This window comes from Cricetulus griseus, chromosome 2, assembly GCF_003668045.3.
Source record: "Cricetulus griseus strain 17A/GY chromosome 2, alternate assembly CriGri-PICRH-1.0, whole genome shotgun sequence".
Taxonomy (NCBI): Eukaryota; Metazoa; Chordata; class Mammalia; order Rodentia; family Cricetidae; genus Cricetulus; species Cricetulus griseus.
In genome coordinates this window covers 334,587,429-334,611,939 of record NC_048595.1, presented here as the reverse complement: position 1 = coordinate 334,611,939, position 24,511 = coordinate 334,587,429, and the positions used below count along the sequence as shown (strand labels likewise).

Below are 24,511 nucleotides of genomic sequence, written 5' to 3'. Positions count from 1 at the left end.
AGAATCACAATGGAGACTTTAGTCTCATGGCTCTCTTCCCTTTGAATGTCTGTCTTGTCAGGTGTACCCATGATAATTTTAAGCTCATAGCCTATGTTTCAGGATTCTGTAATCTTATTGGAATATAATGAACCATAGTCAAGGCTTCCCCTTTTTTCTTTATCACCTTGACCTCCTTCTCCAGTTGCTCTCCACCCTTCTCCTTAGAAGTTAACAACAGTTAAATCCATATTGTTAAAAGACTCACATTTCTTAAGAAAAGCATTCCATGAGCACTTATGGCAGAATCTTTCTAAAATAACAGAATTTCAAATAGATTGGGAGCCAGAATTGCTTAGTTTGTATTATTGTTCATCTGTAAACCCTTTTAGAGAAACGACTGTATAATACACCTCAGAAGACCTTTCCTCCCTTGTTTACATTCTGCATAGAAATGAGGAATCATTTGAGCACACACTGTCACCTTACTTTTTGGGTAACAGTGTTCCAATCTAAAATTAAAGCACTTGGGAGATTTGACGTATATCTTCTCCCAGAAGGACTCTAAGCTTACTTTATTGCTTATTTCTCTGGTGTGGCGAAAGCCAGAAATCAAGAGCCCAAAATCTTTCTGTATTTTGAGATTTTTATCCCAGAGAGGTGAAAGTGATTTTTTTTGCCCTTATGTAAGGAATAACGCTTTAATTTTTCTTCCCTGTGATTCTAGATATCAGTCCTCTGTCCTTGAGCTATCTTATTACAGTCTCTATGTACCATGGTTGCTTCCACACTGGCTTTGATGGGAAATGCATGTGTGAAAATAATGTTTCTCTAGTGATATGTAACTTGCAAAGGCTTGGAAGTAAATAATATTTGTTTTCTTTGTCATATAGAAGAAGAACTATGATCGAGTAATGAAAGCTCTGGACAGCATAACTTCCATCAGAGAAATGACACAGGTAAAAATGTGGTCTTGTATTCTGCTACCATTCAGTCTACATGAGTAAAATCACACTTTAAATGTCTTCAGAATAACACTGTTACAGAATGTACATTTTTCTCCTTTACAAGACATAATATATACAATACATAATATAAAGGACAAAAATGTGCTAGGATAGTTAAATCCAGTTCTGTCAGTATCTTAGCATGCTAACACTGATTTTTAAGGAATAAATGCATGATTGTAATCTTAATATTTTTGTTCTTAAACTTGAGTAAAAGCCCTTAGAAATTAGTCAACAAGATCTTTAAAAACAGTGTTTAAATCTAATTAGTACCACCTTTGGTATTAACTGATGCTAATAATTTCAAATATTATTTTGAGTGTTAAAGTAGAGAGATTTGGGGCAATAGAGACTGGTGCTGCATGTGTACCACCATATCTGGCTATAAATATTCTTTATTGTTGTTGTTGTTAAATATTCTTTGTTGTTGTTGTTGTGTTGGTGGTGGTGTTGGTGTGTGTGTGTGTGTGTGTGTGTGTGTGTGTGTGTGTGTGTATCTCAAGTAGTTCAAGCTAACCTTGAACTTGCTGTGTAGCTGAGGATACCTGGAACTTCTCTGACTTTCCTTTGTCTGTATCTTAAGTGATGGGATTACTGACTTATGCCACCTCAATAGCTCTAGAAATATATTTTCTCCCTCCCTCCCTCCCTCCCTCCCTCCTTCCTTCCCTCCCTCCCTCTCTCCCTCCTTCCCTACTTCTTGTGTGTGTGTTCATGTGATTTCTTTAGTTCCTAGAATTATTCTTTAAGATACCAAATTTCAGGACTATGCAGATGGCTCAGTAGTAAAGGCATTGGCTGCTCTTCCAGAGGAGCTGGTTCAATTCTCATAACTGTTTGTAACTCAAGCTCCAGTGGATCTTAATCTCTCACACAGACATATATGCAGATCAAACACTAAGTCACATAAAAATAAAAATTTTAAAAATTCTGAGAAAATTATACAATTTTCATCGAATACTATATTTAACACAGAGCCTATAACCACTTTGGAATGGACAGCCACCCTCAGAGTATGCAATTATATACGTTTATTATGAAAACTTAATACATCTTTGTGCTGTACCCTAGCACTTGGAAAAACACTGTTGAAGTACCGAGACCTTTTCACTATTAAAACATTGGAAAGAGGTTTAAAAACATCATTAAAAATAGAAATTAATAATCCAAAATTAACGGTACATGTTTGCACAGCTTGCACATGTCCATTCTAGGCCTGCCTTGTGCTTGACACCTTTGAGTGTATGATGAGTATAATAACGTGGGGCATTAATTCTCTCTCTGGAGGAAGGATAAGTCTTCTGGCCAGGTTCACTGAGCTTCTCTCTATTGTACCCTTCACTCCACTGTCATTTCTGGTCCTCTATTGAATACATTCTCAAATGTACATTTCACACTTTTAATTTTTGTCCGCGATTCCTTTGGTCATTATTTATTCATGATGACCAGTATTAATTAGTTTGTTCATTTGTCAAACTTCCTTCATTCAACAGTTTATGTTAGACAGTTATGTATGGTTAACACACATATGGGTATTAATATTTCACAAGTGATACTATTTGTTTTAAGTCTCCCATTTCTTGTAGTGACTGTTCTGGGCTCATAATTTGTAGTATTCTCTGGATTATTGTTCAAACAACAGTTATTTGTATGATGAAAGAAAAGAATAAAGTGCATTTTCCATAGGAATAAGGAAGAAGAAATAATGCCACATCTTATGTGAAGATAAATATTTTAGTCATGATAAAAAGTTTGGTATATGGTATTTGTACTATACTCCATAGTCTGGAGTCTAGACCCATATATTATTCTTAGATTTAAACATGGCTGCAAACTCTCACTGCCAAAACCTGATTTCTTCATTCTGGGTCATGTGTAAGCTCTTTTAACAGAAGGCAATAGAGAAGTTGAAGCATCAGCCTAGGAAGTTAGAGGCCAGAGTTGCATAACTGCCTCATCATGATGTGGCCCATGACCTTGAGCAAGTTGCTTAGTTACTTGGAGACTCCATGTCTCAATATGCAGTTAGGAAAAGCCACCCTGCATTTTCTCCTGCTGGGTGACTGCATAGGCATGCTGTCAGGTTTTATGGAATTAAATTCTTTAAGGTCTTCTGAAATATTACATTAGCCCATGTTTTAAAGCCCCAGCTAGCTCTGAACTGTTCTAAAGAAGTTGTTCTTTGGTCTGTAATAAAATGTTTAATTTGACAGTAAATTCCATTTAATTTCTCTTGGAGAAGGGTTCTACATAAATTGCATTCAGTTTTCATACAGAAATGTATCGTGGCTATAAGTTTTCCTTTAATATTAAAATTAAAAGTGTTCAACAGCAAAGAGAAACACTGAAGGGTGCTTTGTTAAAGTTGGGACACTTTCTCTTTTGAGCACTGGGGCTGCAGTGTAAGCTGAGCTTACCTCCCAAGCATTTTCCTCCAACCCCAAGAGGAGTCAAGAGGAGTGAGGCTGATAAAGGAACTGAAGGAGGTATGGGGAAGAGTCAATGTGGAAACAGAAGGATGAGACAAGGGGAGATGTAGAAATGGAAGACAATAGAAGGGGCTAAGTGGAAAGTCTCTGAAAGCACTGTGGCAAAGTTGGTGGTACAATGTATGCTGTGTGGTAGCTGTGTGTCTTCTCAAAACACACACGGGGGGGCATGTGTAGTGGGATAGGAAGTCATCTCTAGTAATCTATTGAAGGTGGAGTTCGGGCTACATTTGGCCAAGTCTTTGCTTTTCATCTTCTTTTATTTTTAATTTAAACATAATTGCATCATGTACCCCCTTCCCTTTTCTTCCTCCAAATTTTTTTCATCCCACCCCAATCCTACTCCTTTCAAATCATGACCTCTTTTTCCCTAATTATTGTTTTACACACACACACACACACACACACACACACACACACACACACACACACACACGTGCACATGACTAAATATATGAATGCAACCTGCTAAGTCTGCTTAGTGTTGCTTTATGTTTGTAGGATTGACCATGTGGTATTGGATAACCACCTGGGGGATTCATTCCCCAGAAAGGCTAATCTTCCTTTTTCAATAGTTGCTAATTGCCTATTGTTCTTCGTCAAGGGATGAGGTTCCATGAGATTTCCCGCTTCCGAATTAGCATGTGAACTATTATGCCATTGTTCAGGTCATATGTTCAGGCAGCCGTATTGTTGAGATTTCATGGAATGTACCTTCCTTGTCATATCTAAAGGCAAATCTTTTAGCAGGCTTCCTGGTCCTCTGTTTCTAACAACCATTCTGAGCCCTTTCCTAGGATGTTCCCTGAACCTTAGATGGAGGGATTGCGTAGTAGACTCATCAGTTGGGGCTGGACATCCCATGATCAGTTATTTTCTCTATTTTGATCCATTGAGACTTTCTATAATGATCTCCATCTGCTGAAAAGAATAGCTTCTTTGTCGAGAGCTGCACTTACATAAAGGTCTAACTATTTAAGAAGCAATTACCACTGGTTTACGAATGGCAGTAGTATTTTCTCCTCTAAGATCCATGACCTCACCAGACAATGGGTAGTTGGCTTCGTTTACAATACCAGCCATGAATTCCCTGTTTTTGAGGAGGCCTTAAATCCAGTTAGATTGCTCGTGGTTGTTACCACACTATTGCACTGTAGGGATACGTTATCTTGCTAGTTATTGTTGTAGTTCATAGGCTTCACAGCTGTGTAAGACTATTGATTGCTCTTCTCCTTTTGGCAGTTTAATAGCACCTTTTGGTACTATGAAAGCCAGTCCTCAGAGAGGAGGTTTTCAGGTCAGGTCCAGCTCAGGTCCTCTGAGTCCTTTGTCCAAAGTGCATGGTGTCTTCAGCAATAACCTTCCACTTCTGAGAAGTAACTAAGGACAACAGTAATAGCCTCCATTGCTTTAGGGGTCTCTTGGGCTTCCCTGTTGGTCAAGTCTCTTAAATCCAGCAGGCAAGTCCTTTCATGTGCTGCCTGAAGTACATTCCCAACCTAACTACCTCTTGTGTGAAGAAGGGAATTTGCTCTCCCCCTGCCAAATCTGTATGTTTTTTATTTTAGATAGACTAGACATATAACCTAATCATGTTTTCTTTTTGTGAGGGAAAAGTGAATTTTAAAGAAAAATAAAGGAATTTAATTTTATCTTGCAGGCACCCTATCTGGAAATCAAGAAGCAGATGGATAAACAGGACCCCCTTGCTCATCCACTTCTGCAATGGTATAGAATTGTAGTTTTCCTCTAGATAAAAAGCAGTAGCTTTATCTGTGTTTTTAAAGGCATACTTGGGGGTTGGGGTGCTATTTCATAAACCTGAAAAGCCACAGTTCTACAAGCCTGTGAAACTTGGGGATTTTTTTTTCAGCACAGGATTCCATAATGACTCTCATTTTAATTAAAACTTGTATATCACAAGAGGAGGAAGGTGCTGCCATGTGCACAAGAGAGGTACATAATGCACTTGACAGTGGTTAGTCTACAGCCTTAAAGGATATGCTTAATTAGATTATGTGTTGAAAGCATTTTGGCTCATTTAATTTCCTAGTTCATCGAGGACTTGGTGATAAAATGTAAACCTTTTCAGTGAATATCTTGAAATCTTTTTGTGTATTTTGCATCCTTAACAAGGCTAGTAAACTTTGGTTGACTCTTTGCTTGACCACTGTGTGAGGAACGCAGCACTCAGGCCAGCCTGGATTCTAGGAGGACTGTGCAGCAGAGAGGAAAGGTGACCAGAGAACATACTTTGCTTTGATGCCTGCCTCAAATAATTTGTCCTCTTTCATTTGTAAAGTGGAGACAATAAGAGTCTATAAGGGTTTTGTGTACATGGCTCTTTGAAATAGCTTAAATAGACTTACCATGGCTATCTTAGAGTAGTACAAATACAGAGATCACAAGAGATTGGTCTAGATAAACATTGATGATGACAAGCAGTGGAAATTTGTATAAATGTTATTAAAGGGAAAAAGAGCCTAGTTTTCTTGGATATCTGATTACCTTTGCTTTGTCAAAATAGTCTAGTAAGACTGAGGCAAACTTTATGAGAATAATTGACCTTGTTTGTACCTGTTAGGATCTGGTATTAAAGTCCTGACAGATAAGAAATATAACACCCTTTCTTAACATCTCACATTTCCTCATCATACTTTTAAGTTATAGAGAAAAAATAACTGGAATTTTGCCGTGCCAACTTGGACTCCAGATGATACAGGGGAAATCTTGTTCCTATCTTAGGGTGTTAGACTCATTAATAAAACTATTTAAGAAGAGCATCAAACAAAAACTTAAAAACAAGTAAATAAACAAGCAAAAAACAGGACAGGCAAACTATAAAATGCAGCAGCTACCTTTGGGAGGGGGGGTCATGGAGGATAAAGAGCAAAAAGGCCATGACATTTAAGTTGTCACTGATGTTAGATCCATGGCCAAAAAGGAGCCATATGTTGGGCAGGGGCCTTTAGAGAAAGAGTGAAGAAGGCTGAGTTGTGGGGAAAGCCTGAATGTTAAGGAAATCATGCCTAGAAAAGAGACAAAAGAAGTTACACTTTTTTTTGAATCAATACAGTGAAAGAAGACAATAATTTTATCTTAACTATGAGACCCAGTAAAGCTACTGCATTAGGGCTGGGGATTATGGGTAGTAAAAGTATAGTATCTTGTTAAATCACTGCTGATTCCTATCTCTGTGGCATGTCTTCAGTCTGCCTTCCTAAGAGTGGTCTCTCCTCAGAGTGACCAAGTGAATGACTGTGTCCAGCTGGAGGACTAGGTCTCCAGACAGGCCAGGAATTCTATTCTTGACTAGAAGGTTGCTGTTCCCCCCCCCACACTCTACTAATTACACATATATAATTGTATTCTTTTTCCCAATTCCAAATTTTCACTAGATTTTATCTTTTTCTCCAGTTCAGGGAAAAGAATTTAATCAAATATTTTATAGTCTTTTCTTCTATTTTATACATCATAGAATATGAAAAATTTATTTTTTCTAGTACCTGGGCTAAAAATGGTCTACTTCAGTGTCCACCTATGTTGACTTTCGTGTATAAGCCACTGTCAACTCAAAAATCTCATGTGTTTTAACAAGCAGAATCTTTGTAGAAACACATTTTTCGTTTAGGAGATATAGGAATCAAAACAATCAGGTGCATGAATCCACTTTGTATTTATTTAACTGTCATTATTTGAAAGGATTGAGTATCTAAATATGTTCATTTTGCTAATATTTGGAGTTGCGCTTACTAAACGTTTTATTCGCACGTTTTATGACACTACTTCTCAGTGAGTTTTCCCAGATGAAAGTATCTGTTTTGTTATGTAAACTCCTTAAATTGCATTAGAAGTAAACCCAACTTATGTAATCGACTGAAAAGCAGAAAGTTTTGTGGCACAGCAAGTAAAACTACATCTCAATCACATGCTGACTAGCATATAAAACAGTCAATGTATTTGCCGTGTAGCTGTGACTGACTGATCATTTCAATTTCAGGGTCATCTCAAGTAACAGGTCACATATTGTGAAACTGCCAGTTAACAGGGTAAGTTTCATCTTCATATATTCACCCAGAAATGAAAGAAGGTGTTAGTTGAGAGAACTGACCACTGTGGCTCTCAGGCAGCCTATCCCAGGATGGATGTGACCCAGCTTAGTTCTCCAGTTTCAGTTTGTGCACTAACTGCAAAACTTTCCAAGACTCAAACCCATATTCATTTTGCACCTTACCCTTTTAAATAAATAAAAAAAATCAACATGAGAGAATGAAGTCTTTCAACAAGAGTTCTTAAAGTGGTGTCTAGGGAGAGATTGGAGGAATACTTGATGTTACAGTTCTGCCTTCTCATATTTGAAAAGGGAGCTTCAAACACTTTGCTTATCAGCCTAAGTAGTGTTTAAACAATGTTTAAAAAGAAAAGCTAATGGGCTCTGATTGCAGTACTCATCACCACCTAAGAGCAGCGTTTAAAACTCTTATTTCCCTGTTTTCAAATCTCCACATAGGAGATTGCTGCATGTTATATTCCTGTGTAAGTATCCAAGGTGAAAGGGAAATGATGAGGGAGTCCTGTCAAGCAGTTCCTCTGATCTCTGTTCATTGTTAAAGAGTGAAAGCAGTCTAATAAAGCAGAAGGATGGTTTTCATCTTAAAATTGTGAATTAAATTTTTTGCTTAGTAAATTCCAGAATATTTTCTCAGTGGAGTGTCTAATATGTACCTGTGGAATTCTGCAATAAAAGCCTGAAAAAGAAATGTAATCAAGAAAACATTGAGTGTGAGCATGAGAGCATAGTGGAATCTGAACATAAATGTCTTTGATTTCTCGGTTGCCTACTGTTTTCACACTAGCCTAAAGAAGTTGTTTCCTATGGGTAATTCCATGTGAGGTATAACGTAATCAGGGTTCCAAAAAACACATAGTTTTTGAACTAGCCCAAAAAGCTTATTAGTGTAAAATTCCTGTTTCAAAATTGGATAATTTGGAGAATTCCTAAGCTGGTAAAATCTTGACATGTTATTTGTTATCACTTTGGATGACAGCAACTGAAGTTCATGCATACGCCACACCAGTTCCTCCTCCTCAGCAGTCCACCAGCCAAAGAGTCCAACTTCAGAGCTGCTAAAAAGCTCTTCGGGAGCACGTTTGCATTTCAGTGAGTGTGGCAGGGAGGGGAAGGGTGGGCTTCCAGTCTCCCAGAGTGTGGGGGAAGAAAACCCTTTCCAAGAAGTCGACATTAAACTCAACCAATCAGCTGTAGGAGTAGTTGACTTGGAAACTCAGAACTTTCAAATGTATCATGCCTTCTTAAATTGAGACCAAGTGTGAAGATCATTGACTTGCTGGCCTTGATATTTCCTTTGCTGTTTCTGTGTTCTAGTGGCTCTCACATTGAAAATTGGCACTCTATCCTGAGGAATGGTCTTGTTGTTGCCTCTAACACACGTCTGCAGGTAACACTTTTGAATGTTTTTTTGTTTGTTTGTTTGTTTTAAATACAAGTCTGTTTATTCTTAAAAGGGGATATGTGAACTTTAAAGCATTTATTTAAAATATTATATGGAATATCTAAGAAAGATAAGTATATTTTCACAAAATAGCTGAAGCAAAATCGCTCTATGCTTGACAATGAACGGTTCTCTAGGAGGAAAAGTGAAAGACTGAAAAACACTTTGAAAGTAAGAACTAAACTATGACTGTGCAGAAAGTAAAACTGTACAGGCATTCACTTCATTATTCCAAAGTGCTACTGTGTCTCAGTGTGGGCACTTACAGAGAAGAAGGCATAAGCAAAGGAGATGTGTGTCACCACAGATGTGTGGTGCCTGCTGTTCGGCCTTGGGCACAGTGCTTGGCATTATCAGTATATTTGTGTTTCGAGTCCTGAACTCTGCTACACTCTTCATTTTGCTAATTCCTCTTCAAACTCACCTTTCCAAATTGTTCCTTAGACAGCACAAAGACATGAGGAAAGAAGGTCAGCCCAGTCACCTGAGCCAGTTATCACTGTACAGCAACAACAGGGTGACAGAATTAGCTATGCATGTCTGCAAGCATAAACCTAATGACTTGGTACCAAGTTTTTACTGCTAGTGTGTGAGGGCCCTAGAGCATAGAAATGAGAAAAAAGAACTAGTTTCTGTATATCACTGGAAATGTTTCAAATAATGAAGCTCCTTTCAACTTGAAAAATACAGGGGAAGAGTAGACTAGTAGATGAAGCATATAATAAATGGAGTGGACACTTGGTTCATATTGTGGCTTGTGAGTGTTCATAAAAGTGCCTTTCTATGCTCTTCAGCAAGTCTTGTTTTTAGAATTTTAGATTTGTTAAAAGAACTGATTACAGTCCCTTTTAATAAGGGACTCTATTACTGGCAGAATAGAGAGAGAACATTTGTTGACTCTTTATCCTCTCATTTTTTTTAATCAACTTACTCCAAACATGATAGTAGTAATGTTTTCATGTTAGACCCAGCATAAGTGTACTATCCTTTTTTATAAGACTTAATGTTCCAACATGAAAACAATTACCATCTTCAGAATGATATTAATTCAGACCATTGACCGACATCTTTCTCTCTCTCTCACATCTGAAATAGCTCCACGGTGCGATGTATGGGAGCGGGATCTATCTTAGTCCAATGTCAAGCATATCGTTTGGTTACTCAGGTAATTCTGTGTTTCACTTCTCATTTCAACGTTACCACTTTCATGACCAGAATAGATTAGATATATTTGCATAAAATTTACTTAACACAAGTCATAATGTCTAAAGGAAATTTCTTGCTAGTATTTTAATGAGATAGGGGATATTGGGGCCAAACTGAAATCATATGCTGTAGGGAGCCTATGAAATATATAACATGGAAAGAATAATCTCCCTTTATTGCCATTGAGCAATTCCTTGGGTAGTAAAATTTATGATTAGTACTTCTTTGCATTTTTAAAAAATTTAAATATAAAGTATTAAATACTCTGTAAACAGATTCAAATTATGCAGATTTTTAAAAAAGCAAATGACAATTTCTCTTTTGTCCTAAAATCTCAGTATTGGATGAATTTGCTTTCACTTTTAGCTAGTTCTATGGCAGTGGTGTGTGTGCACGCATGCATGTGTGTCATATGATCACACTGCACAGTTCCAGGGGATGTTGTACACATGGTTCCCAAATGTTAAATCTTAGTATCTCTACATTGCAAGAAATGATACTTAGGCAAGTCTATTAAGTAGGAGTCCATCAAACTGGCTCATCTATCAATTCATTACCAGGGTTTGTGCAAATTCAACAACAGAAAGTCACTTTTTAGTGGTGAAGTAAAATTGGAATACTTAATAAATTTTATTTAGAAATATCAATGATAGAAAAACCAAAAAATGTTGATGATAAGAAAATGTAGAATTTAAGAGGATTATAAAATAGCAGAAAAGGGAAATAGAAATGTATACTAAAAGATATTAAATAAGCAAAGTAGGTACTGATGTTACCACATGACTACTATTGTGTCACAAATTGACTTAAGTATAAAGGGAAAGCAACCCCTTTATTATGTCCACAGAGGCTTTGGATCAAGACTCTAGTAAATCAGTTTGTCTTATGATTTTTGTCTCAAAGCATCCACTTTATAGCACACAGTTGGTGGATGGATTGTTCTGTTAGTCTAATGTAGCCTGACCTCAAGACAAACAACTGGTAGGTGGGAGTCAGTTGGAACTGATTGATACCCAAGCCTCTAGATGTGACTGATCCAGTGTGGTGAACCCAAGGACGTTGAGCCTAAAACTTTCCAGAGTGCTAATCACATCAGGCAGCTCACACATCAATGTGAGCATTTCTGATCTTGTTTCTCAAGTCACATGATGTCACACATAGTCACACATAGTCAAAGCTATTACAAGGCCTTCCAGTATCTTTGTTGATACTATCTATAGATGATAGAATGACAGGCTACATTGTAACAGAGCATGTTAAGAAGTACTGTTATAGTGAGATATCAAAGTAATATTAAGGATAAATATTAGAGGGAAAAATAGCATTGAGGTCGGTTATGTAAAATTATTAAAATCAGACTTAAAATGATACAGAAAAAGCTAAACATTTTATAGAAAAATAATACATCATCAGCATAGATAATAAAAATGACAACAAAAATCAAACACCGTGACTTCTACCTCTTATGCTAGTGCAAAGATTCCTTAGTTGGGTTCATGGAAAGTTGCAGGGAAGGTTAGGTACAGACTGTGAATGGGTGTGAAATTCTGTCTCTGTGTGTGCATTTATCTTGGAGAGAGTACATAGCTTTTATAAGATTCTGAAGGGCTCTTGATATATTTTTAAAAGTAGGAATTGAGGACTTGGAATGTAGCTTGGTGATAGAGGCAGTAGGTTCTGTTCATAGCCTGGGTTGGTGTAGGGGGAAGGGTGTAAAAATCTCCAGAGACAGATGAAGTTGTCGTTGGTTTTGAGGTCTGAGAACAGAGTCTAGATAGTGGAACAGCCCTCTAAGCAGTCCTGTTACCTCTGTGCTGTATGTGAGGTCTGCTACCTACTTGTACAACTTTTGAGCGATGTGTGGCTTGGAAAGGATTACACAAATATACTTTGAAAATTGTTGTACATCTTTGCTCTTGCCACCAAGATACTTCTTGAAACTAAAGAAGTTTTTAGTTCCCGGTATGATAGTACATTGCCCACTCTCATTAATTTAGTTCTGTATATTCTACAGTGAAATATATATTGATTCAGTTTTTCTAAAATCTTTTACAAAAGGACATCGCATCATGACTTTAATAAAACAAGAACTAAGATTTATGATTTAGTATAGATGGAAGAACACAGAGTTCCTTGACTTAGAACCATTGTAATTCTTCACAGAAGTGAGTATGTATTAGTACTTTCCAACACCATGGTGAAATATCTCATTGTTGCTGTCTTTGTTCCCCACTCTTCATCTTGTCCTTATATTCAGCAGATCATGAGGATGAAAGTTAATCCTAATTAAATAAATATCTTTACGTCAACTTTTGAGAATTTTCTAATTATGATGTATTCCAAAGAAATTTCTATCCCCATTTTCAATACCAAGAACAAACAGAGATTCCTACTCCCAACTCTCCTGTGGTGTGTTAGACCTGCAGACCACTCACTCCAGGGACTAGGGCACAAGAAGCCATTCCCTCGTGCGCTTGCTATAACCATCTCTGGCTTGGTGTGATCAGAAGTACAACTTTTGGATTGTACTTTCATTTGCTTCAATCAGCTGTGTCCCTGAGTTTCTATTTTGCTGATGTTTTTTTCAGGGATGAACAAGAAGCAGAAGGTATCAACCAAGGACGAGCCAGCTTCAAGTAGTAAAAACAGCAATGCATCACAGGTGCTGTGGCCACTCCCAAGACTGTATGATTAGTGAATTGCAGCCTTGTTAGATTGCAGGATGTTTATAAATTTTTAGGATTATTAAGCCAAAAAATTTACTTTACTTAGTTATTTCACATAAAGAACCAAATTCACTCTTAATGCAAAAACTACATTGCTTGTAGGTAATAATTAATGTACGTTTATGAGTATGCACTCACATGCATACTCGTACATCAGTGTTTTGTTCAGTCAGTCATCATCAGATAAGCTTCCTCCTATGGCAGGTTGGAACAGATGCAGAGACCCACAACCAGACATTTCACACACACACACGTGCATGGACACACACACACACACACACACACACACACACACATCTCCCATTGTACTGCCAGAGTCTATTCTAGATTCCAGGGAATAAAAGCAGATTACTGTTCCTGTCCTCTTTAACATTATATTCTTCTGGGGGGAGTGGTAGTACATAAACAAACTACCAACATGCTTAGGTTGACCGATTACTAAGTGACAAGAAAAATAACTCAGAGAGATGTTCAGTATTATGGTGTGAACATTAATACTGGAATAATTGCTAAGTGGTGTGGTCAGGAGAAAATACTCTGAGAAGGTAACCTTTGAGTATATATAGCCTTGGAGATGGAGAGAATATGAGCCATGTGACTGATAGAAAGAACATTCCAGACAGAGGAGAATGAGGCTTTTATAGAGAAAACAATAGCACCCTGGGCAAACTAAAACCCATCTGACAAACAATGAACTTAGCTTATCAAATATCTCAATGGCAAACTGGCTTCTACACGTGGTGCTTTTGAAACCTCTGTGGCTTAGTAAATGTTGCTGTAAATGTGCATTGGTTTTGATGATTGCATAAGGTGGAGTGGTTGGTTTTAATGTTTGAAAAGTTCCTGCAAATTTCAATCTGTTTGCCTTGATATAAACTTGCCAGCCTTTTCTGTAAATCTAACTTTGGATGCTAGTTGTATGGTCTGAGACCAGTGAGCTCTATTTTAAAATTGTTTCAGTTCATTGGCTTATAAACAATTTGATAATTATTATTTACATAAACTAAAGGATGCAACAAAAATAGCTGAGATTAAAAGAATGCATAGATAGCCCCTGCAACCATCTTAGTTGCTCTTGCTTTTTAACAATGAGATTTGTTGTTGATGTTTACTAGACTACCCCATTTTTACTGTAATTTTTAAATTGTTTTATGATTCAGTCTCAGAAGAAAGGACAGCAATCCCAATTCCTACAGAGTCGTAACTTGAAATGCATAGCCTTATGTGAAGGTGAGTCCCTGAGCCTTACACTCTAGCTTTCATTTCTGAACCAAAGTGTATTTACAGAGTTCTTGTGGTAGAGTAGTGAAGTATTGTTCTTTAAGACCATCTCAGAGGACACTGTGGAAAATGAGCAAAATTGAGACTGCTGAGGTTAAAACCAAAGTGCAGAATTGACTTGGGTTCAGACAGCATCGTATTATTCCTGGCAGATTTCCTGAGTGCAATTCAACTTTTAGAGAGTGCAATTCTTGCTGGTTACTGCAATGCTTCCTCTTAAGTTGGGACTGGGCTGTGTGAGATAATGAAAACCTTGAATGAGCCAAGATTTGCAAAGATAACACCATAGCTGTTTCCTTTCCTCTAGCAAAGGAGTTTCCTTCTGAACTCAGTACAGACAGATTGCGAAGTTGTTTGCAAGATCATATTCTTTTCTTCCTTCTTTCTCTAAAATGTACAAGCCACCTTTTTTGTGTGTCAGGACTGTCAGAAACCACTAGTGTGTACCTCAAGTTTTCAACACTCGAATGATATGTATCACAATAAGTTGCTGTCTGTGTGACATCAGGTCCTGTGTGTTTCTGATAATGGTCAAATGATTTTAGTTGTGAAGTGACCTTTTGTTGGCTTTATTTACATTTATTGACAACTGATATGGTTAGGCATGTGTCATATGTTCATAGGGACAGCTATTTTTGCTTTTAGATTTCAGAGAGAAAGAAGGTACTTAAATGAATTTCTATTCCCTTAGAATTAAATAACTCTTTAATTTTATCTCCACTTACAGTGATCACATCACCTGACCTGCACAAACATGGAGAAATATGGGTTGTCCCAAACACGGATCATGTCTGTACACGATTCTTTTTTGTGTAAGTCTAAATGATCAAATTTGTGCATTGCTTATTTTTCTACAAATAAAACAGTGACTGAAATATTATTTGCGTACTTTAGCTGGCAAATATAACAAACAAATAATTGAACTTCTCATGAGTCTAATGATTGTTGCATTTCAATAAGCTTATTTAGGAAAGTGATAGTTACATGCTGTTAATTTGGAAAAACTAAAGGAAAACATTATTTCTAGCCATTTATATAACTTTAATGATAAAAGATTTTAGCATGGAGGACAGAGAAGGCAATGATGAAAATATAGAAAAAGTGATATATATTTCATATATATGGGCTAGCAAGGTATTGCATGTTGGTTTCTGTATGTGTTGGCACACAAGTAGAAAAGCATTTTTTCATTCCAAATGAACAGATTCAGTAAGCCAGTCTGACTTTCTATTCCACCTTTGCCTCTGCAGCCCCACTTCCCCTGTCTGGCTACACCTCTTCCCTGACCTTGGCACAGAAAGAACTGAGTTATTGGTCTTATAGTTTATGGAGTTTCTAAAAACACGGTGAAAAGGTGATGTAGGTTATTTTATAAGATGTCAAAGTGATGGCATAAAAAATTGCTGCAATCTATTATAGGTCTGCAGAACCCTGTGCGTTTTGTGTTGAATCTATGAGCACTTGGCCACATTGTTCTCTGTGACAGAGTCTGTGGAAACTGTAATTTTCTTATGGCATTTACTTACTGGCTTTAGATTTCACAGCCATGGGGTTAGCAGCCAGAACTCCTGTTTTTATCAGGTAGTTTGAATTCCGACTCAACAGAAATCAGGAAGAACAATCACCAAGTTGCATAACCTCTTGAGGTTTCATCAGCAAAATGAGAACAGTATGCCTACCTGAATCAGTTAGAGCCTCAGCAGCAAGCAGATGGCTCACAAAGAACATGGCACTTTTATTATGCACAATTAGATGATTTGCAAAGGTGTAGAAATGGGGCAATAGGATCTAATAGCAGTAGGACTGTTAAATATTCTCAGGTCCAGGTGGCTGAGACAGGAAGCAGTCCTGCCAAAAATTCACCTGACCACACCCCACTCCAAGTGAGGCCACAAGGCTGAAGTCCATGCAGGTCTCCAGAAGGGCTCTGAGGACCCATAGGCTACTAAGAAAGCTGTTCATTTTATATGATTATTCTGAGATTACATTAAGTCCGTGTAGGTCTCAGCAAAGCTCATAAAACAATCTTGCCCCCCTTTTTGACTAGTTGATCATTATCCATTGTTAGAATTTCGGACTTCTAGAAAGCAGCCTTCAATTACAGTATTACCTCATTGAGTAGGCTTGTACTGTTGATAAAAAGATAACTCCGGGCCTTTTTGTGTAATCTCTTTTTTTTTAGCTTCCAAAAATACAGATTTATTGAACATAACAACCTTATATACCTGTGTAGTTCAATTTCCAACATGTCTCTTTTATATTTTCATAAGCAATACATAAAACACATGCCAGTGACTAATTATGGGAGAAGAGAACATGTATTCTCCATAGAAGTGAATAGAGAGGAGAAAAAGATCTGATGGAAACCTGTGTAGCCAGATGTTTTTTAAGATAATACAAAGGGGGAGTTTTTAATTAAGATAATTTTCATTGCTTTGTAAACACAAATGAGATGTCATCCCTTTTCTTTGCACTGTCAGTAGATGGGACTAATTAGGTAAGACTGATAAATTCAGAACACACCAAAGAGAGAATGCATTCAATCATTATTGTATGTTCTAATTACAGCTTTTAGTCTCTTTCTTCATAAAGGACACAACCACAAGGTCCTTGTGATGTACCTCCCTTATGAGTGTAGCATCTAGGAAAAAAGTAAGTTGATGAGAATGAAAGCAAACGTTAGGTAAAAGCTTAGTCTCTGTTATTTTTAATTTTAAAAATTTTTGTTTGTTTGTTTGCATTGTGTGATCACCGATGTTAGAATCTTTGCCTGACTATGAGTGTGTAAGTTAATATGTGATTCTTATAAGGAGTAAATGAAAATGCTGAAAATTAAGACAATCTTTATGCTACTCTGATTTCTCAGAACTATGGTGATCATGATACAGACACTTAGTGTCTTATTAAAAAATCCATCCAGCAACTCATCTCTCCAACATCTCAGCAACATGGAAGAGAAAACTAAAGGGACATTGTAGGGAACAGACTAGTGTGTAACAAAGGGACACTACAGGGAGCACACTGGTGTGTAACAGAGGGACACTCTAGAGAGTGCACTGGTTTGTAACAAAGGGACACTCTAGGGAGCACACTAGAGTATAACAAGGTATTAAAATAAAATTGAAAGGACAGGACTTTTTGGAGGAGAGGTAGAAGTTTGAAAACTATTTTCTTTGAAATCCCTGAATGAATCAACTAAGAATGAATCCTTTAGGCAAAAGGTAGTCATTCGGAATCATGACGAGATCCCAGCCCATTTTTAGCAGTAAAAGTTGTAAAACTTGACTTCCCACCAACCTGGAGACCTGTGGGCAAACATACTGAGACCCATTATGTGTAGGAATGAGACAGCTGACTTCAAAGGGGCCAAGGATGGGCTGAAGCAGAAGACCAAGCACACAGAAAAATACGGCACACTCAGTGAAATATTATTCCTCTTCTTTCCTTTTTATTTTTTTCCTCATTCTTGAGGCACACTCACTGTGTAGTGCAGGCTGGTCTCAAGCTCTCAGAAATCGTCCTACTTCAGCCCTCTGAGTGATAGGATGATAAATCTGTACTACACTAGACCTAGTAGGTCGTTTCTCAGTGAACAAGAGGGGTTTCAGAAATAGAGATGAAAATTTATGGTAGCAATTTTTCATAATTAGGATAAAATACTAAAACCAAGGGTGGTTAATTGATCTGGCAGATGGGCCGGAGTGGGATCCCCCAGTTCCCATCACTGTACATGAAATGGCCATGAAGGGTGAGAGGAAGCCCTGTTCCTAAGCTGTGCGGGGACCATGGAAAGATTAAGAGCAGGATGGCAAATCCTACTGGTCTAGCAATGATGCCTATGTGCTCCATGCTCTAATGCTTTCTGCATCCCAAGGTGGCGCTGTCTGTGAATGATCCATGTACTTTGATTAGTAAATAAATGAGTATGTGCCCAACCACTGTTTCTGAAAACATTTTAGTAAGTTCACAATATTACAGTGGGAAGGATCACATAAAACATTTTCTGGCCAGAGGATGGGGCCATCCATGCCAGGTCCTTGAACCAAGCAAATCTTACCCCTACATAAATTTCAGGGTTCCTCTTTAGTCCATTTTGCCTTTTAAGGTGTAGTTCACCTATTTCCTCTTCCATAAAATTTCTAGAAAATTAGACTAGAAGACCATGGTGTCTTGGTTTTCCTGTGGCTCATGGCAGAACTTGCTCTTAAAATTTAGCTCATTCATCTTCAGATTGAATAAAAATCCTTGAAGCAAAGTTTCCTTCCCTTGTCTTTCTCTGTCCCGTATCCCTGCAGCACTTTGTGTCTGATGGACACCTACTCGTCAGTAACTTCTCTTTTTTTGGTCTTTAATGAGACAGGGTCTCACTATGTAATACATGGTGTTCTTAAACTCAGCCATGATCCTCCTACCTCAGTTTCCCAAGTGCAGGAACTATATATTGTTTTGATATAGTTAAAAAAGTTTGAAATGTACTCAGCACATACAAGAATGTATAAAATAAGACATTTGTAATGACTATTAGATAAAATAAACACCATCTTTAATCATGAATTTGTAAAAGGTAGACACTGCTCAACTGTAGACATCTGCATAGAAGCAATTTGCTTACAAAATTAGGAGACAGAAAATGGTCTTTGTCAGTGAAGACGTCTCCATGTAAATCATCAATACAGATAGGGTCAAGGAACTCTGTTTGATCTTTAATGAATCATAAATCCAGTCTGTCTCCAACCCAGATCTTTTTCCAAGCTCTAAGTAGCCCTGGCAGTTTCTTTCAGTCCACAGCATTTGTTACTTACCCATGAGAGTCACAGTGGCTCACACACTGCTCTTCACCCCCTTGTCTCTGTAGTGCCACACAGTATAAGGGTAGGGGAGGCTGGTGGGCAGCTTCTGAGCCCCACCATTGCTGCTGCTTTTGTGACTTGGGTTGCCAAGTTTCACACACCAACCGTGCACTGTGATTTTCACTATCCAGGTTCTCTTCTTTCTTGGTGAAGCATAGATTCTGTCCTCTCACCTGTGTGTCTAATTTTCACTCCTTGTCCAAGTCTTCCTTCATGCTTCCCTCCCTCTGCTCCGTGTGAACTGAGCAATAACCGGGGCATATTTCTGTTGTATTATCTGTTTTCATGCATGACCTTTTTTCTTGCTCTGCATCTTTGCAGTCACTTACTATGTAATTCCATTTGACTTTAGTACCTGGTGTTTGTCCAGTAGGAGAGAGTGAAGACCTGCGTTTTAACTGCTCAGTGACTATTTACCCTTAAACATTCTATCAATACATTTAAAAAATCAATATATACCAAGTGGAGCCCATTATTTAAAATCCCCTTTTGTAACTCCTCAATGTCTCTTATCTATGCAGTAATTTCATATATCAAACATTAAAAGCTGAGCTGTGGCTTTCCATGCCCTTTCCCTTCTTCATTATATTCACTGCTCCTGAGCTTTATCTTTTTACTATTTTCTCCCATCAATACTTTTATTCCTATAGATCTATCACTGTCTCCCACAGAATTCATCAGAAAGTTACTTGTTCCCCTGGCTTCTAATTTCATTCCTTTCAAACCCAATTTTGTACAATGACAGATTTATTAACTATTGCAGTTTTAACACTGATGATTTGGGTTTGATATGCAGAATTTTAAGAAAAGAAAAAAGGAGAAACATCATTTTGCTTTTGAAGCCCATAAGGCATTTGCATGCTAAGCATATCTCAAACCCATAGGTGCACTCCCAGCCCCTGTTCTTCAAAACAAACCTCAGTGTTTTCCACCTTCTCTGGCTTCCTTGTCAGAAGCCACATCTGAATTCACGTTTAGATTTGCACACTGTCTCTGTACTCCTAGACTGTCTCACCCCTTCCTGCCTGGCCACTGAAATATATATATATTTCTGTCTCCTCCCCTCCTGATGTTCTTCATACAAGGGCACTCCCATCACAGGTGGCTTACACAGAAGCAGTTAGTGCACAGTGTTTGAAATCATCTACAAATACTGAGTCATTGAGCCTGGTGGTGGTAGCACACACCTTTGGTCACAGTACTCAGGAGGCAGATCTCTGTGAGTTCCAGGCCAGCCTGTTCAATAGAGAGAGAGATCCAAGAGATGCTCCAAAGCTACACAAAGAAGCCTGTCTCAACAAATACTGAGTAATCTGTTTTAATGAAGAGATTATATGTGATGTTTTAGTGATGTCTCTGGAAAACAATATCAGAAGAAAATGCAAGGATTGGGAGTATGGAGATGAAGTCTTAGGAATCAGCATGTGGATAGTAGTTAAAACTGTGGAGAGGCTGAGAGAGTTGAAGGAGTTTGATATATCCAGGAGAAAAGGAATTGGAACTCATTGTGTACTGGAAATCTATGAGCTGGGAGACTGAGGAAGAAGAGGTAAAGAGATTAAAAATAATAATCAGAAGCTAAGTAGCTAAGGAATAAAACATTGTAGCTCAGAGACAAACAGAGAGATGGAGAGAGAGATATATAAAGAATTGAGCAAGCAATAGAGTGATGAGCTATATGTTACATATTTTACTCAGAGATGATAACATCCCTTGAGTGTATCAACCAGGAGGCCCGGGCAGAGTTTTTGTGACGTAAGCAGAACAATAAGGTCAGGAGGGAGAATGTAGACAGTTGAGTCAAAAATGGGACATTACAGTGATTTACAGACAAATCCTATTCATAGGTAAATTTCACATTGCACAGAGCAAAATTAATAGTGTGCAAGCTGCGTATCAATTAGGCTAAGCATGTCTTATTCAATGAAAGTTCAGATTGCATAGGATGCAGTAGGTGTGGGGAGTATACCAAAACTGTGTTAAAGAAGAAGCCAGCCTGAATGGGACAGTTACATGGAGGTAGCAATCTGAAGATGGAAAGTCATAACCACAGGAGAGGTTGAGGCCTGTCACACTGCCATCTCTCTCCTGGCAGTATGATTTTCTCTGTGTCTAATCAACTCCCTTTCTCTCAGCCTGCTACTCTTCAGGTACAAATCCTGAAGAGTTAGTCTGTCTTGGTAAAACAGTTATCCATCTACATGCCAGGCCATCTGCCTCCGTCTTTTAAGAAATATGGACATATCTGTGTTTATATAAAAACCAGATCAATGTTGTTTTTTGGTCTTTCTATTGGCATAATAAATTTCATTAAGACATCTCATATGTGTACATAGTGCATTTCAGTTGTTTTCCATACCTTGCACTCTCTTTATCCCCTTGCCTTACTTAATTATAGGATAATATGTTTTGCTTAAAGTACACCTTTAGGAAAGCCAGCCCCCAAATATCTGATTTAGTTTGAACAACTGTAACATATTTTCTGATTCATTTTAAAGAAATATGTATTTACTTTATAAATGTATATAGGTATGTACATGCGTGCAGATGCCCTCACAGGCCAGAGGTCATGAGATTGCCTGGAAGGGAAGTTATATACAGGTGGTTGTGAGCCACCTGATGTGGACACTGGGAACCAAACCTGAGTCTTGTGCAAGAGCAGTGAATACTATTGCTGCTCAGCTGTCACACCAGCCACCATATTTTCTAATTCTCAATGTGGCATTTACTGTTTGATTTCTTGAGAAAATATTAGTGTTTGGACTATATGCCATGCGTTTTAATGAGTTCCCATCTTATAGTAATGTTTCTGAGTGGAGGAAGCAAGGAAAGTGGTACCTAAGGTAGTAAAATTGTATGGTAAGAATTAACCAAGTTTATCAATATCCTGGACCAACTCCAGTCTTGAAACTTGGACTGTATTCAAGTGGAATAATCACTTGGTGTTTAAGCAGTGGATTGTGTAATGAGTTAAGTTCCTGTTTCTGTGTGTCAGTGTTTTATTATTCCACTTTGTGCTGTCTCAGGAGAATTTAAGTGTGGTGAGGAAAAGACTGAAGCACACATTAATCTCTGAGACACTGTGCTTATGCCCCTGGTTATCTATTTTGAAGTAATTACCACTTCTATGCAGCTTCTAACTTGAAGCCATTTTTCTGTCATAAAATTAATTCATCACCTATTTCACTCTGAATATTATCATTTCAAGTTTGAAAATTTGCTCTTTGGAAATTCTTATTACCCAAGTCAGCTTATTTGAGAAAATGAATTATCTAAGATATAATTATCTCTTTCTCAAGCACTTAACAATTGCTGTCCTTTAGTATCATGTCTTCACTTTCACTGCTAGGCTGAACTTAGTGGGCTTGCAATCTTATGTGAAGTGCCAGCATAGATAAAAAATACACTACAGACTAATGAGAGCAAGTTACTGGTTGAGAAGGAAAACTGGAACGTTAGTTATGCAAGTCATTGGTTAGAAGGTGAGCATGGCAAGGAAGCAAGGGTAGACTGCGAAGCCAGTGCAACCAGTTGGGACAGGATAGCTGAAACAGCAGTGGAGTAAAGATGTTCAGGACCCAAGGAATATGAAGGTAAAGGTGGTGGATTGATTTTTTGTTTGGTTGGATTCTTTTTCTTTTCTTTTTTTTTTTTTTTTTGGTGGTGGATTGTTTTGTAGTTGATGTCACAGCAACTATTGGGAGAGATGCTTGCATTGCAAAAGACACTGGAGTGTTCTTCCTACAAGTCTGGGAATGTTTTATGTGAGGTGAAACACTTAACATCGAAATGGAAGGAAATAAAATAAATTAAGGTACAGCAGAAAAGAACCAATTATGCCAAGTTTCATCTTGAACACACACACATTAGATACTACTCAAAAAATATTACCCTGTGTTTTTGGTTTCCTTAGGTTACTTCTGGGAATTAAACAGCATTTTGAAGCCATATAAACACTCTGATCTTTGTCCATGTTTCCTGTTTCTGCTTTCTGTTGTAGCTATGAAGATGGCCAGGTGGGAGATGCTAATATCAACACACAAGAAGGAGGCATTCACAAAGAGATACTCCGAGTAATTGGTAATCAGACTGCTACTGGCTAGAGAACCACCACTTACCAGGATTTGAAAGCTTCCTCGGGTTCAAAGCTGGATTTTGAACTGAAGAAGATGATAAAAAATAATTTATTGTTATTATAAACAAAATTAACCCTTTGAATACCAATTTTTCTTTTCTTAGTATTTCTAAATATTTCATTAAATACCTAAAATGGTTTAAGATTTACCAATTGTAGGGTTATGGAAACTAGTAATAAACATTAAACAGCCCTTAAACTTAAGTTTGGGTTGCATACACAATAAACAGATTGAAAAAACAGTTTTGTGCTGATATTTTTATATTGAATTCTTTAATTGGACATTTGGTATTATGTACTGCTATTTTAGGGTACTGAAATAGAATTGAGGTTGTTTTATAATGGCTTCTAAATCTACCAGACAGTTTGCAATAAGTACAATGTCTGCACATTGTGGTGTGCTCAGTATGAGTCACAAAAACATTTGAATGCTATGGGAGGGAGATCCCTGTTCTCATGTTTTTACATATAAAACAACAGTTAGGTTCAGAGGCATGCAGAGCACTTGTCTGCAGATTTCATGTGTCAGAATGTGTGATTGTGCACATATGTGCATGTCCATGCATGTATTTTGCCCACAGATGGATAACTTCATTGTGCTGTCATTTAATGAGAAAAAATAACAATCAATAAAGCAGTAAATTTGGACACAAACCATGATATGAGCCAAATTTACTATAGTTCATTCACTCACACACATAAAATATTTACAGATAGTTAGTTTGAAGAAATTTCCCATTGATTAATATAACTAATTTAAAATGTTATCTGAGGGTCAACTCGGGAAAAACAATGTCCCTGGTGGGTTACATCTCTATTTAACTATTCATATGATTTTTTTAAAGAGCCACACAATTAACAAACAGAAAGTGCACACTTTTTATTTCTTCCAATGAAGTTTATTTGTACCATATCTGTATTTTTATATTTTTCATCTGCTACCTCTGCTTATTTTTTTCATATTGAGAAAGAAGACAAACTTTGAAGCTTCTTTTACATTAAAAGAACACACACTTACAGAGAAAACTAACCCCATCTTTCAGCATTTCTTCATCAGGAGTCATGTGTTCAACAAACCCTTTCTTTTATTTTTTGAGTCTTAGAGTCATAGGCATTTCAAGTTATAACTGATAGTGTTTATTTTGCTACACAATGGATGTCTTTGGAATCAGGCCATTCGTGAAAGCCGTTTAATTAGTGATTCTGCCACTCTATTTAAACCCCAAATCAGGGCTCATATCTGATTTTAATTTATTAGGCATCATCATTTGCAAGTGTGGTGTGATAACTTGGGGGTTTATTTTCTTTGACATAAAAGGTGAGAA

General features: G+C 37.5%; 1 protein-coding gene across 3 annotated transcripts in view; it reads left to right on the top strand.

The window, feature by feature from the left end:
- The window catches only part of Parp8 (poly(ADP-ribose) polymerase family member 8), a 169,188-nt gene extending 145,760 nt beyond the window's left edge, over positions 1 to 23,428 (top strand). For all 3 annotated transcript variants that reach the window (XM_027401423.2, XM_027401422.2, XM_027401421.2), the window contains exons 18-27: positions 873 to 938; positions 5,136 to 5,203; positions 7,476 to 7,524; positions 8,524 to 8,636; positions 8,862 to 8,934; positions 10,084 to 10,153; positions 12,783 to 12,856; positions 14,081 to 14,150; positions 14,929 to 15,013; positions 23,052 to 23,428. In XM_027401423.2, the coding sequence (XP_027257224.1) occupies positions 873 to 938; positions 5,136 to 5,203; positions 7,476 to 7,524; positions 8,524 to 8,636; positions 8,862 to 8,934; positions 10,084 to 10,153; positions 12,783 to 12,856; positions 14,081 to 14,150; positions 14,929 to 15,013; positions 23,052 to 23,154 (771 nt within the window). In that variant the 3' untranslated portion in view covers positions 23,155 to 23,428. The remainder of the gene's footprint in view (positions 1 to 872; positions 939 to 5,135; positions 5,204 to 7,475; positions 7,525 to 8,523; positions 8,637 to 8,861; positions 8,935 to 10,083; positions 10,154 to 12,782; positions 12,857 to 14,080; positions 14,151 to 14,928; positions 15,014 to 23,051) is intronic.
- Positions 23,429 to 24,511: the final 1,083 nt, after the last annotated feature.